The sequence below is a fragment of the Mustelus asterias genome, chromosome 7, assembly GCF_964213995.1.
Source record: "Mustelus asterias chromosome 7, sMusAst1.hap1.1, whole genome shotgun sequence".
NCBI lineage: Eukaryota > Metazoa > Chordata > Chondrichthyes > Carcharhiniformes > Triakidae > Mustelus > Mustelus asterias.
Window position 1 is genome coordinate 78,172,241 of NC_135807.1, and position 14,908 is coordinate 78,187,148.

A 14,908-nucleotide genomic window follows, 5' to 3' on the forward strand; every position below is an offset into this window, starting at 1 on the left:
AGCATTCAAAAATACACAACAGGAATTTCTCAAGGGGAATAATAGTCCAATAATTCTCTGTATTTTTTAAAATATACACATCACGCACAGACACAAATATACATATATCCTACAAACTAGTTACAGCCCCAGTTCTCAACGGCGCAGCTCCTGGTTGACTGCGAATATTACCAACCCACATCCTGGTAACTAAATTTGGATGACCCTTAACTGCTTGAAGATGAGCCAATTGCTCCACAAGTGCAAGATGAGGAATAGCTTAAATTGTGACTGTAGTCATCCAGGTTAGATCATTGCTTACATACTAAACTTCTGCCCTGTGAGATCCATTCCTGCACAACCGTTCACACTGCATCAGCTGAAGCCATTGAATAGGTTATTAACCTCGACAATGAACTATAACTGCTTCCCTAGCCATACAAGTAAAAATCTGCATACCCCTAGACCTACAGGAAAATTTGTTACAGTGGTTGCATATTAATATGTAATAATAAAAACAAATCTTTCAAAATTTGCAACCTTACCACATTTTCCATGATTCCTCGTATTTATCTTACATCTTGATGTTAAAAAGCATTCATTATTTTTTAGAAAGGACAATTTAAATGTCCATACCTAATGTCCTTTGGTACTTACCCTTCCATATCTATTGGCATAGGATCCTGTGAGCAAGGAGTGAAAAACAATGATTGTTTCATCTAGGTCCCATATGAACACTCGCTGTGAAGAGACATAGAAATCAATGTAGCCCTCTGCACACTGAAAAATTACACCTCAATCAATAATTGTAAAACCAGCGGGAATTGTAGTTAAGTGCAACTGTGTCGTGACCCAGCTTTCTACATTACTCACTAAAGGACTTAAAAGTCAAAGTCTGAAACCAGCAAAATCTATTGCTAAGTCACTCATCAAATGAGATAATGGTTATAGGTGATAGTATATTAATGCTTGGTAGTTACTAGATCAGATTGTATTAACTAATTCGTACATTTAACAGATCATTTATCAAGAGAACTAACATTAAAAAAATCAATACTCAAACTGTTACTGAGAAAAAAAAAATTTACAAAAAGATTTAAAACTATTTAGCTCATTCATTTTCATACATAGAACCTTTATTATGATATTAGTGAGTGCACCCTTCATTAGTACTCATATATCATTTTGTTTTATTTACTTTTAATGAAATCAATGTGTCAGCTTTACCTCAAGGTCAGTGTCTGGGGGAGGCGAGGGGTTATTATTTCTTCTGCCTCTGCCACGTGACTTTCCATCTGAAGCTCTACGCAATCGATCTGATTCTGAATCTTTAATGGGTGTTGATGGACTGTGGATTGTACCAAACTCTCCTGAAATATAAAATGATTTTCACCTTCCAGCAAAGACAGATAAAGGATTTTTCAAGTGACTATGTAAAACTGTCATTTGTAAACTTACGGATTTTAAAATTTCAAGAGGGAATACATTTATGGACCATGTATCTTTTCATCAAGATTGTTAGGATAATAAAGTGGAGTCATATTGCATGCAGTTGGCTGGGAAGGACAAAATTAAATTTGTAATGTCAGCAAATGAATGCTAAATACAATCCTATAATGTTCCACTTCCATCCATTTCAATGGAGGAGTTAACCAGTTTAAAATGAAGGCCTCCGTTAAAATAAGAGCGCAATTTCATACAGAATTGTTAAGCATTCATATATTTTAAGCATTCATATTTAATATTGTCAACAATAATTGAGTCTGTGTTTGTTCTGCTAATATTGTGATTTGAAAAGTAATTCCTAAATAAATCTTGATCCAACTAAGAAAAATTCCATGCACATTGAAGAAGATTTTTATTTGTTACAGATGATTGTAAAATAACACCTCTTGGATCCTGTTCCTTTCTTTAAATATCACATCCTAAAATATCTCAATTCCGTGAGTGCCAGCATGGTTTCGCGGTTGCACTCTTTCTCCTGAATCATTAGATTACAAGTACATGCCCAAGCATGGACCCATGTGCAGAATCAAACCTTACCCTGTAGCTGTATTGCTAGAGATTCTGGATGGGATTTTTTGGTCTCGCCGAAGGTGACCCCCACAGCGGGTTCCCCGACAGCAGGTTGGATGAGCCACACAAAATGTCATAGATGTTGGTGTGATCTTCTGATCCTGCTTGTGGCCAATGGAGAGCCAACTCCGCTGCCAGAAAACACACCAATGGGGAGGGGGGGGACTGGAATATCCCACCCCCTATTCTTAGGATGAACCTGAGAAACTGAATGGTAACACAGATGGATATAGAAAATCCCGTGACACTATTCAGAGTACATCATTAGGTATTCCTGGTGCCCTGCGCAGTGCTCTCCCTTTACCAACACCATAAAAAAAAGCAGATTATTTGAGTAAACTCTTACTATTTGTGGGGACCTATTGTGCGCTTATGCCAATAACTGCACTTCAAAACATATCCACAGGTGTACAATGCTTTAAGATATTCAGCTTGGGAGCACTCTTGCTTCTAAGTTTCAATTTATGGATTCAAGCCGCACACCAGGCCCTGAGCACAAAAACCAAGACCAACACTCTAATGCAGTACTGATATCCCCCAAACATCACAAACTTTGGTGGGATGAAAAGCTGTATCATAGCATTATGCATATTTTTGCTGCCATTAAGCTTTTTGATATAAAGTCGGTTTCAGCTTTTTAAGAACTCATTCCCAAATGCCAAACAGTTTGTATTTGGCGTTACTGAAACAGCAGTATAGCCTGGAATGTTGATCAACTTCATAGAATCACAGAATTCCTGCAGTGCAGAAGGAGGCCATTCGGCCCATCAAGTCTGCACCGACAAGAATCCCATCCAGGCACTATCTTGGTAACCCCCTATTTACCCTGTTAATCCCCCTAACCTACACATCTTGGGATGCTAAGGGGCAATTTACCATGGCCAATCCACCTAACCACATAATTGGACTGCTCAAAGGGAAATGTGTTAACCATTAAAACTGTCATCCAGATCAGTTTGGGACAGTGGGATGGAAGTTGTTAGCATAGCGCATTTCAACATCTTCTAGCAATAGTCATCCATGTAATCTTAGTATGGTCCCCTTTCATGAAGCCCAACAGGTGGCTTAGTTGAACAAATAATGTGGTTGCCAATTGGGCCTGTTAGAAGGGCTTGTTCAGTAGGTCTCATAAGTGCAGAGGCTTGTAAAGTTGAACAGTAATGTTTATTGGTAACACATAGCTATATACATACGTACAAAGTATAGCCCAAACCAGGAGCAAACTTCAACATGAGTCTCTCCATATAACTTTATCTCCTGTCCACTGCCATGTGTCTGCCTACATCATACTATAGGTCATACTATTCTCCAGTCCCACATTAACCCTTGCTATGTTGAACACTCTAATACCACACCTCCAAGTCTTTACCCAACATATTCACAGTACAGTATTTCTTTAATGGTACCACTTCTTGCCACTCTTCAAGTATCTGACTTTATAAATTCAGATCGTCTACAGGTTTGACAATTCTTCCAAATCTCATTCTAATCTCATTTGGAGGAGTGGTACGCTCAGTTGCTTTGAGTAAGCTTTGTTGGCTTGAAATTGTATTATTCTGTGTTTCTGGCATTTGGATGCTTTCATTTGATTTGCGTAAATGTTTAGCAGGAGGTCCGCCTCGAGGGTCGAGGAGAAGACTCCTTCTGTTCCATCAGATATGCCCTTGGTCTATTACTATCTCTCCAGACAATCGTGCCCTCTCTTCAAGGTCTTAGATCTAAACATGGTCACTTGTGTGCAATTCAGGCAGGGTTTCTAGAGTGGTACCTGCTATTTCCCACACTGCTGTCTGTGGGACTGTTCTTGGTCCTGAACCTTCTGATAGCCCTCAACTGCCAATCATGGGATTATTTTATTTGGCAGCATTGGGAGTTGTGTGTGAAGTTTCCTGCCCATCAGGAGCTCTGATGGGACCAATCCACATTGCAGTGGGATGAATCTATTTGTTAATAAGCACCATTGGGAATTCTTCATTTTTTCTGTAAAGGGTTTTAATGGTGCGGATGCCTCTTTCTGTCTCACCATTAGATTGTGGACACCTTGGGGAATTGGTAAGGTGTTGAAAGCCGTAACTAATGGGCCGTTAATCAAATTCCACGTAGTCCAGGATGCTATGGCTTGCAAACACTTCCTTCAAGGACCCAACGACTGCCTGTGTGGTCACCATGTGTAACTGCTTTACCATGATCCAGTGGGAGAAGTAATCAACCACAATGAGGAAGGACCAGCCATTAAACACAAATAAGTCAATTCCCAACCATTCCATGGCCTGGTAGGGAACCGTGTGGAGATAAGGGGTTCCCTCTGGACAGATTTGAGCATTATGCACACCTCGCAGTTTGAGATAATTTCTCCAATTCCTGACCACCCACTGCAGATGGGGCCCATGGTTCGCACTTTGTAATATCCAGGTGGCCTTAGTGGATTTATTGGAGCATCTCCTGCCGAAGGAAGACTGGAATGACCAACTGCTTGTTATGTAGCAGCAGATCATGTATCATGGTGAAGTGTTTCTGCTGTTCACCACAAACCTTCATGGCATTGCCACCTGGCCTCTGCTGCTTCACCGTTGTTTACGGTAATGACAAAAATGGACACACTCATCTCACAACTGCTCATGGCCTATTTGTTGAAGTTTTTCTGACATAGCCGGTAATTGTTTTCTCAACCAATTGGGAATACAACTTGAACTTCTCAACCAGACTGATATCATGTGGCACAGGAAAGTTGACTATGACCATGAATAGTGTGTCTGCAGTCATTTGTAGCTTCCCTTAAATGTACATCCTATCACATGCAAAGTGCAATTTGTAAATTCTAGTGGGGCATCTTCTCAAGTTCCTTCTAATCTAACAGTGAGACCAGTGGTTTATGATTGGCCTCTATGGTGACTTTCAGGCCAACAGTGGAGTCAGAAAACTTCTTGCAAGCCCATGTGGCTGTGAGAGCTTCCTTTTCAATAACAGCATGCCCTATCTTGGCATTCAACAGAGTTTAAGATGAGTAATACTAATACACTGATTGGCAACATCCATCCAATGCTTCGGGAACAAAACTGCCCCGAGGTCTTTGGAGGATGAATCGATTGCTATTATATTGGGCAGCGTTAGGTTGCAGTGAGCCATACTGACTTTCCTGTTCAACGGGTAAAATTCTTGATTGTGGAATACAAATAGTGTCTCTTGTATTAATTTGTTTTTGTACTGGGAGTGTGGCCTGCAATGTACCTTTAACTGGGAGCTTAATGGCACCTGCTCCGTACAGCTGTGATTTTGGGTGGTAACAGGTGTTACTTCACCAGTCAAGGTTCCTTATTTGAAAGGACCGTAACACTGGTCCCCATGCCTAATTTGAAATGATGAGGTGACTATTTACAGAGATGTCAGCTTTCAAAAAGAGAATACAAGATCCTTGATCCACCCAAGAAGCATAGTTGAACTTCCTTCTCGTGTGGTACCTCAACCTCATGAACTGTTTTGGGATCCTCTGCACGTCTTGAGGTCCTAGACTTACACAGCTTTTCAAAGTGTCCCAGCTGATTGAAATAGAAACGCTCCACAAGAATTGCTAGGCATTTCTCTAGTTTGCTGTCTTTTGGCTCTACAGCGCTGACAAGGTCTGTTTGGATTTTGTTTTACTTGGCCTGGAGTATCCCTGCTCTTTTGTTGCTTTATGAGCTTGACAGTTGGGGATTCTCTATACCAAGGCTTAATCTCGCCACGTAAAATGGACTGGTATTGTTGGCGAATTTCAGACTGTCTTTTGGTGGCCTTTTCGAGAGTCTGATGTCTTTTTGCCTGTAGTATGGCCGAAAGAGCATCAGCCACTCTGACTACTATTTGGTCTTGTACGAGTTCTGACTTAAGGTCACTGTAGTTACAGCCTTCAGCCAATCTGTATAATTTGTTTATGAAAGAGCCAAGCTCTCCAAAATCATAGTGCTTTGGCTCTAGGCTATCTGCAGCTTCTGGGACTCGCTTTAAATTTAAGTCAATATCAAAGTATTTCACAACATCTTCAAACTTAGTTGAAGATTTATTTATTCCATGCCCTGCAATGATTTCACCAGCTATTGAACCTACTTAGTGCATTCACTTATTCAGCTGTCTTATTTATTTTGAAAATCTTTTTCACCTAAGTGTCCAATTTTAGCCTGGTCTGGCCCTTGTATCATTCTACATTGAACTGGTACGGTGATTTATTATCCATGGTTGCTTTTCAGCGCAGGGGAGTGCAGCTTTAAATGCTGTTTCATTTTTTTGAAGATAATGCTGCAGTAACCATTTTTAGTAAGGAGTCTAACAACACCAGGTTAAAGTCCAACAGGTCTAACAACACCAGGTTAAAGTCCAAAAGGAAAATAAACCTGTTGGACTTTAACCTGGTGTTGTTAGACTCCTTACTGTGTTTACCCCAGTCCAACGCTGGCATCTCCACATCGTAACCATTTTTACCATGCTTCTTACCATGCTTATCAGATTTTGTCAGGCTTTCACAGCAATAGGGGATCTGACCTCAAAAGGGAACAATTTCTTCGGGCAAGTCCAGAGCTTGGTTGCCATGTGGCATGGGGCCATCTCTGAATCTGTGCTGGCCATGCTGATAAACAAAATAGATTGGTCTGATTGATTAATAGCCTAAAGGTATTTAAAGGCTAGTTCAGCCTTAGAACGGAATTTTTTGTTGATCCTTGTTAGGTTCTTTGATTCTGCAATTGATGGGCCTGCATGTGCTCTGGTGGAGGCCTTTGGCTGCACAGTGGATTTTTCTTCTGCCCTTCAGCCTCCCATCTAATATGGAGCTTCTTTTTAGGTGCTCTCCAGCTGTGTCCTCAGTTCAGGTGCTCTCCTGTCATGTCAGGATGCTATTTCTTTAGTTTATCAGATTCTGGGTCCTTTGCCAACTTCTTAATTTCTGAGTTCATTCATGAGCTGCCACGTTTGTTCAGTAGGTCTCACGAAGAAGCTCAGAGGTTTGTAAGATTGAACAGCAGTGCTTACTGATAACACGTATGTGTACACATATGTATGTGTACACGTATGTGCATGTATACAAAATATACACCAAATCAGGAGCAAACTCAAGTCTCTCTCCATACAACTCTTGTCTGCTGTCATGTGCCTCTCTACATCATACTGTGTGCAGTACTGTTCTCCAGTTCCACATTAACCCTTGCTATGTTGAACACCCTTATATTACAGGATCCACAGCAAAAAGGACAGTAATTCAATGTGTTAATTCCCAGACAGGGAGTTGGAAGAAGATTGGAGATTAAGATCAAGATCTTGGCCTTTTTCCCAGCTGAAAGAAATGGTAAGGATTTCACTTTCTCTCCAGCCAGAAGAAAGCCATGACAGACTGCAGGTCAAGGTTTAAATTCCTACAATCTATATTAGAAAAGATTAGTGCTGGCTAGTTGGAGGGCCAAGTTGGTAAAGTGAACTTAGCCCATTAGCAGAGTCAGACATGGCCTATTTTGTAATTTTCCATGTTACAAAGAGTTATATGAAAACAATTAATATTTATTGTAAACTATTCTATCTATTCATATATTACCTGCAAAAAAAGTTGTTAGTTTCAATGTTCATATCTCAATAGCGTTGATCAATGAACCTTTGAGAAGATGAAAGAATGCATGTGAAGTGTGTGTGCGCATACGTTTAAAAATCTTCAAGTTTCAAGCTTCAAGTTTTTAGGTGCCCACCAACAACCTGTCCTGGTCCCCCCATGCCGACACTATAATTAAGGAAGCTCACCAGCGCCCTTACTTTCTCAGAAGACTAAGGAAATTTGGCATGTCAGCTACGACTCTCACCAACTTTTACAGATGCACCATAGAAAGCATTCTTTCTGGTGTATCACAGCTTGGTATGGCTCCTGCTCTGCCCAAGACCGCAAGGAACTACAAAAGGTCGTGAATGTAGCCCAATCCATCATGAAAACCAGCCTTCCATCCATTGACTCTGTTACACTTTCCGCTGCTTCGGCAAAGCAACCAGCCACGCACCCAGGACATTCTCTCTTCCACCTTCTTCCGTCTTGAAAAAGATGCAAAAGTCTGAGGTCACGTACCAACCAATTCAAGAACAGCTTCTTCCCTGCTGCTGTCAGACTTTTGAATGGACTTACCTTGCATTAAGTTGATCTTTCTCTACACCCTAGCTATGACTGTAACACTACATTCTGCACTCTCTCGTTCCTTCTCTATGAACGGTATGCTTTGTCTCTATAGCGTGCAAGAAACAATACTTTTCATTGTATGTTAATACATGTGACAATAATAAATCAAATGAAATCAAATCAAATGCCAAGTGTAGACTGTTGAGAATGCTAGCTGGAAAGGTTTTATGAAATATTCATTTTATATGCTGGTTTTTATCTTGTAATTGAGATGATTTGCAGAATCTGTTGAAACAGGTAATATCTGCAGAATGTCAACAAACCAGTTTGAATTTGATCTGATCCAAAACAGCATACATGATGTCATGCAAGATATTCTTCAGAAGTTCTTATCTTCAAATCACATTTTAAATCTGTTTGGTGACAATAAACTTTTTCTTTTGGTGGAAGGTTCAATAACCAGATGATGTCAATTTAAGGTAATTCGCCAAAAGAACCAGAGGTGACAGAAAGAAATATTTTTTGTGCAATGTGTAGTTAGGATTTGGAATGTACTGTTTGATAGAGCGATGGATATAGGTTCAGTAATAACCTTCAAAAGGGAATTGGATAAATATTGAAGGAGAAATACATTGTAGATATAAGACGGAAGAGGGGGAACTTAGATTAACTGGATTGCTTTTTAAAAGAGCTGGCTCAGACTCAAAGGGCCAAATGGTCTCCTTCTATGGCAAGACATTTACCTTTTCTGTACATATAAGGACAGCTTGTTACAAGACCTACTCTGGAATGCTAAGTCATTATAAGTTAACTATACAGCCAAGAATGAAGTCATGTAGGAGGTGACTTTTTAAGTTGACCTTAAAAAAGTAAAACTACTCTAAGAAAGCAAGGGAAAACACATGAACTAATATCCTATAACTAAACTCAGAAACTGCAGCGGGAGGTTTCCAACAGCTTTTGCATTGTTTGCGTGTTGTCTGAGGGTATTAGTTTTCAAAGCCAAATCTGTAAATGGAAGGTTTTACATTTAGAAACTCGATTTCTGCTACAGACAGAATGGGCCAGGTTTTGTCAAGGTGGCTAAGGTGGGTTAGAAACAGGTTAGCTAGCAAATTTGCACTGCAGCTCAGTTGCCTGGCATGGTGCAGAGTATGGCCCCCTGCCTGGTAGTGGTGGGCTGATGGTTAAAGATAGTTAGGAAGAAAGTTGATAGCCAATTAAGTAAGGCAGCAAAATTTTATCAGAGATCATGGACCACATGTTGTGTCAGCACCCCATCCAAGCATCTGCACAGTGGCCAGTCCTTGACTGAAGTAGCAAACATACACAATTTTGTGTAAAAGGATTTAACAGTGAGCAGGAGTTGTTGCACATTCACTAACCTGCCTTTTTTTGCAGCAGAGCTGAACCCCAGGAAACGGTAATCGAGAGAGAGAATATTGGAGAAATTATTCTTCACAAAGACTCAAGGGAAGTTTGGCAGCTGAGGTTCTAGTGTCTGACACTATTGGAAATAATGGGGGATCACTTACTCAAAGCTGGGCTGGAACAGATGTGGAGGCAAACAGCTCTAGAAGATCTCCCAATTGCTAAGATGCCTGTATTGCACTTCCTCGGGGTTGCTGTGCATGCGATGGTGCCCCAACAGACTGCACCAGCTACAGTTGCGCAAGAACAGCCTCAAATATGGAGGCGTGGCACAGAGGTTAGCACTGCTGCCTCACAGTGCCAGGGACCCGGGTTCGACTCCCGGCTTGGGTCACTGTGTGGAATCTGCATGTTCTCCCCGTGCCTGCGTGGGTTTCCTCCGGGTGCTCCGGTTTCGTCCCGAAAGACATGATGGTTAGGTGCATTGGCCATGCTAAAGTCTCCCTCAGTATACCTGAACAGGCGCTGGAGTGTGGCGACTAGGGCAGTTTCACAGTAACTTCATTGCAGTGTTACTATAAGTGATGCACGACAATCGAGCACGAGACACAAGGCTTCTGTAATTGAAGGCTTTTATTGTCTAACAATGGAACTATTTAAACACGAGTACACCATTCCAGACTGGAGGGGTCCCGCCCGAGCAGAGGGTCTTATACCTCTCCCAGGAGGCGGGGCCCGACTGGGATGTGCCACAACAGCAACCACCACAGGTATATTAATCCCACAGTGTAAACACCCTAGCCCAACAACAACATTAGAACAACCCCACAGTGGTAACCAACGATGGTTCACCACATTCACCCCTCCTTTGAGAACAAAGGCCGGCGGGGTGCGAAAACAGACTATATATATACAAAAAAAATCTACAAGTCCAGACGGTCTGGAGGACCGCACCGTCGTTGTGACCTCCTCAATACCGGCTGTGACACCGGAGCAGGTGCTTGCGGTGGCGTTCTCTCCAAAACAGCGTCCGGCTGTCCCCTCGAGGACTCATGGGCCGGTTGACCCTGATGAAGCGGTAGTGCAGGGGATCCCGGTACCTTCTGCGATGGCGCCGATCTCCGAGTCTCAGGCAAGCTGTACAGTGGAGTATAACTGTTATGCACTGGTCCCGGTGCTGACCGCGCCACGTCCGGGGGAGAAATAAGAGATAGGGGATTCGTGACTGGGGGTATGGGAGCGACAGGAGTTGCTACGTCCCCTGCGGGCGCCAGGTCTCGGATCGAGACTGTGTCCTCTCGCCCGTCAGGATATGCCACATAGGCATACTGAGGGTTGGCGTGGAGGAGGTGGACCGGTTTGACCAAGGGGTCGGACTTGCGGGCCCTTACATGTCGCCGCAGAAGGACGGGTCCTGGGTACGTCAACCAGGCTGGTAAAGATATCCCCGAGGACGACTTCCGAGGGAATGAGAACATCCTCTCGTGGGGAGTAGCATTGGTTGCCGTACACAGGAGGGAGCGAATGGAGTGAAGCGCATTTGGGAGGACCTCCTGCCAATGGGAGACTGGAAGGCCTTTGGACTTCAGCGCCAATAGGACAGCCTTCCAGACTGTAGCATTCTCTCTCTCCACCTGTCCGTTGCCCCTAGGGTTGTAACTCGTGGTTCTACTAGAGGCAATCCCGTATGAGAGCAGGAATTGCCTCAAGTCGTTACTCATGAACGACGAGCCCCTGTCGCTATGTATATAGCAGGGGTACCCGAACAGGGTAAAAAGATCACGGAATGCCTTGATCACCGTGGCAGTCGACGTGTCCGCACAGGGGACAACAAACGGGAACCGGGAGTACTCGTCTATGATGTTAAGAAAGTACACGTTCCGGTCTGTTGAGGGAAGGGGGCCCTTAAAATCCACACTCAGCCTCTCGAAGGGGCGAGTGGCCTTGACCAAATGTGCCCGGTCAGGTCGGTAAAAGTGCGGTTTGCATTCCGCGCAAATCCGACAGCTCCTTGTTACTGACCTGACATCCTCCACCGAGTAGGGCAGGTTGCGGGCTTTGATGAAGTGGTAGAGCCGAGTGACCCCAGGATGGCACAGGTCATTATGGAGGGCGTTCAAGCGGTTCTCCTGCATAGTAGCGCATGTTCCGCGCGAGAGGGCATCCGAGGGCTCATTGAGTTTCCCTGGACGATACATAATATCGTAATTATAGGTGGAGAGCTCAATTCTCCACCGCAAGATCTTGTCATTCTTGATCTTGCCCCTCTGCGTATTATTGAACATAAACGCCACGGACCGCTGGTCCGTGATCAGGGTGAACCGCTTCCCCGCCAGGTAATGGCGCCAGTGTCTGACGGCCTCCACAATAGCCTGGGCCTCCTTTTCCACCGCTGAATGCCGAATTTCGGGACCTTGAAGGGTGCGGGAAAAAAACGCGACGGGCCTGCCTGCCTGGTTTAGTGTGGCGGCCAGGGCGAAATCAGATGCATCACTTTCCACCTGAAAAGGGATGGATTCGTCCACCGCGTGCATTGTGGCTTTCGCAATGTCGCTTTTCAATGCCTTGAAGGCCAATTGGGCCTCTGGCGTGAGTGGAAAAGTCGTGGACTTAATAAGCGGACGGGCTTTGTCCGCGTAGTTGGGGACCCACTGCGCATAATAGGAGAAGAAGCCTAGGCATCTCCTCAGTGCTTTTGCGCTAGCAGGCAAAGGAAGTTCAGCAAGGGGGCGCATACGGTCGGGATCGGGGCCAATGACCCAGTTTTCCACTACGTATCCCAGGATGGCTAACCGGCGCGTACGGAATACACACTTCTCCCTGTTGTAGGTCAGATTCAGGCGAGATGCAGTGCGCAAAAAGTTCTGGAGATTTGTGTCATGGTCCTGCTGATCATGGCCGCAGATGGTGACATTATCCAGGTACGGGAAGGTAGCCCGCAGCCCGTTCTGGTCCACCATTCGGTCCATAGCACGCTGGAAGACCGAGACCCCATTGGTGACACCAAATGGAACCCTAAGAAACTGATTCAGACGACCATCCACCTCAAAAGCCGTGTAATGTCGGTCCTCTGGGCGGATGGGGAGTTGGTGGTAGGCGGACGTAAGGTCTATGGTGGAGAACACCCGGTACTGCGCAATCTGATTGACCATATCAGATATGCGCGGGAGAGGATACGCATCCAGCTGCGTATATCGATTAATGGTCTGACTGTAGTCGATGACCATCCGGGGTTTGTTCCCGCTCTTAACCACCACGACCTGTGCTCTCCACGGACTAACGCTGGGCTGTATGATCCCTTCTTTGAGGAGCCGCTGAACCTCAGATCTGATGAAGATCCGATCTTCAGCACTGTAACGCCTACTTTTAGTAGCGATGGGCTTGCAGCCTGGTACCAGATTCTTAAATAAAGAGGGTGTGGTGATCTTTAGTGTGGAAAGATTGCATGCGGGGCGCTTTGGACAATTTGGAGGCTGCGGCTGATCCCCTACTGTCAGCGAAGGGAGTGGCCCACCGTACTGTAGGATCACACTCTTCATGTGGACCATAAAGTTTAGTCCGAGGAGAATTGGCGCGCAAAGATGCGGCAACACAAGGAGCCTGTATCGCTCGTAAATTGTGCCCTGCACTTTCAGAGTTACCACACAACGTCCTTGGATCGGTACAGACCGGGACCGTGATGCCATAGAAATTGTCTGTTTGGCAGGTAGAACCCGGAGTCCACACCTCTTTGCAGTGTCAGGGTGAATAAAGCTCTCAGTGCTCCCGCTGTCAAACAGACAATAAACAGTACGACCATTTACCTTAATGTTCATCATTGAACAGTCAAGCCTGTGGTGCTTAGCCTGGTCCAGGGTGATCGACGCCACCGTTGGCCCTTGGACGTCACTGCAGGCAGCCGAGGTTGATGCTGAGGACCCCTGCTGGTCGCTCCTGGTCGTCGTCGACCAAGATGGCCGCCCCCATGAATCGCACATGGTTGAGGGCGCCAAGCGTAGCGACTCCTGGTGGTCATCCTCCTCCGACTCCGCCAGCCACAATGGCGTCGTCCTGGGCTCGCACGTGGACGGACCTCGTGGGTACTGCGACGTCGATGGAGATGATCTCCGTTCTGGAGGGTCACAGGCTGCACTGCCGTTCTTGGGCTTCGATCTGCAGACCTTCGCGTAGTGCCCCTTTTTACCGCATTGATTACAGACCACCGCTTTAGCAGGACACTGTTGCCGTGGACGCTTGGCTCCTCCGCAGAAATAGCACCGCGGGCCGCCTGGGGCTGCCGCCGTCGTCGGGTCGATATGGGCGCGCGGGCCCGTGGGGCGAGGAGGGATTTGTGACTGCTCCTGCCACGTTGTCTCCACGTGGTCCTCCGGATACAGGGCCAAACTCTTCGACGCCGCCTCCAGCATTTCAGCCATCTCCATAGCTTGGGTCAGGTTGAGATTCCCCTTCTCCAACAGCTTGAGCCGGATGTACGAAGACCCTACCCCTGCCACAAACGCATCTTGGGCGAGGTCGTACATGTACTGCTCAGCCGACACAGCTTTGCAGTCGCAGCCCCTGGCAAGCTGCAAGAGCTCATTGGCGTAATCCTCCATGGTTTCGCCCGACTGCCGACGTCGTGTAGCGAGGAGGTAACGAGCGTGGATCTCGTTGGGAGGTCTCATGTAGCGCTTTTTCAAAAGCTCGAGGGCCCTCGGGTAAGTGGTGGCCGCACAGATCGCGAGGTAGACAGTGTCGCTTACCCTCGCATGGAGGACCTGGAGTCTGTCGTTATCCGTGGTGACTGCTGCAGAGGCTGCCAGGTAGTCCTCGAAACACTTCAGCCAGTGGTCGAAGGTGTTAGAGGCGCCGACCGCACGTGGATCCAGCGTCAGACGCTCTGGCTTTAGCATTTGTTCCATACTCTCCTTTCTGTCGAGAGTTTCGTGTTAGACAATAAAATTGATGCACGACAATCGAGCACGAGACACAAGGCTTCTGTAATTGAAGGCTTTTATTGTCTAACAATGGAACTATTTAAACACGAGTACACCATCCAGACTGGAGGGGTCCCGCCCGAGCAGAGGGTCTTATACCTCTCCCAGGAGGCGGGGCCCGACTGGGATGTGCCACAACAGCAACCACCACAGGTATATTAATCCCACAGTGTAAACACCCTAGCCCAACAACAACATTATAACAACCCCACAGTGTGAACACCCTAGCCCAACAACAACATTAGAACAACCCCACAGTGTGAACACCCTAGCCCAACAACATTAGAATAACCCCACAGTGGTAACCAACGATGGTTCACCACAATAAGCCTACTTGTGACACTAATAAATAAGCTTTAAACTTTAAAAAGTGAGCCTTATTGTG

At 45.4% G+C, this 14,908-nt stretch overlaps 1 protein-coding gene across 7 annotated transcripts in view; it reads right to left on the reverse strand.

Moving 5' to 3' along the window:
* The window catches only part of eya1 (EYA transcriptional coactivator and phosphatase 1), a 183,954-nt gene that overhangs the window by 83,006 nt on the left and 86,040 nt on the right, over positions 1–14,908 (reverse strand). For 4 of the 7 annotated variants that reach the window (XM_078217103.1, XM_078217105.1, XM_078217107.1 and 1 more), the window contains 2 exons: positions 1,207–1,349; positions 637–720 (listed from right to left, as the gene is read on the reverse strand). In XM_078217103.1, coding sequence (XP_078073229.1) covers positions 637–720; positions 1,207–1,349 — 227 coding nt within the window. The remainder of the gene's footprint in view (positions 1–636; positions 721–1,206; positions 1,350–14,908) is intronic. The other 3 variants (XM_078217104.1, XM_078217102.1, XM_078217101.1) reach the window with 1 other exon arrangement.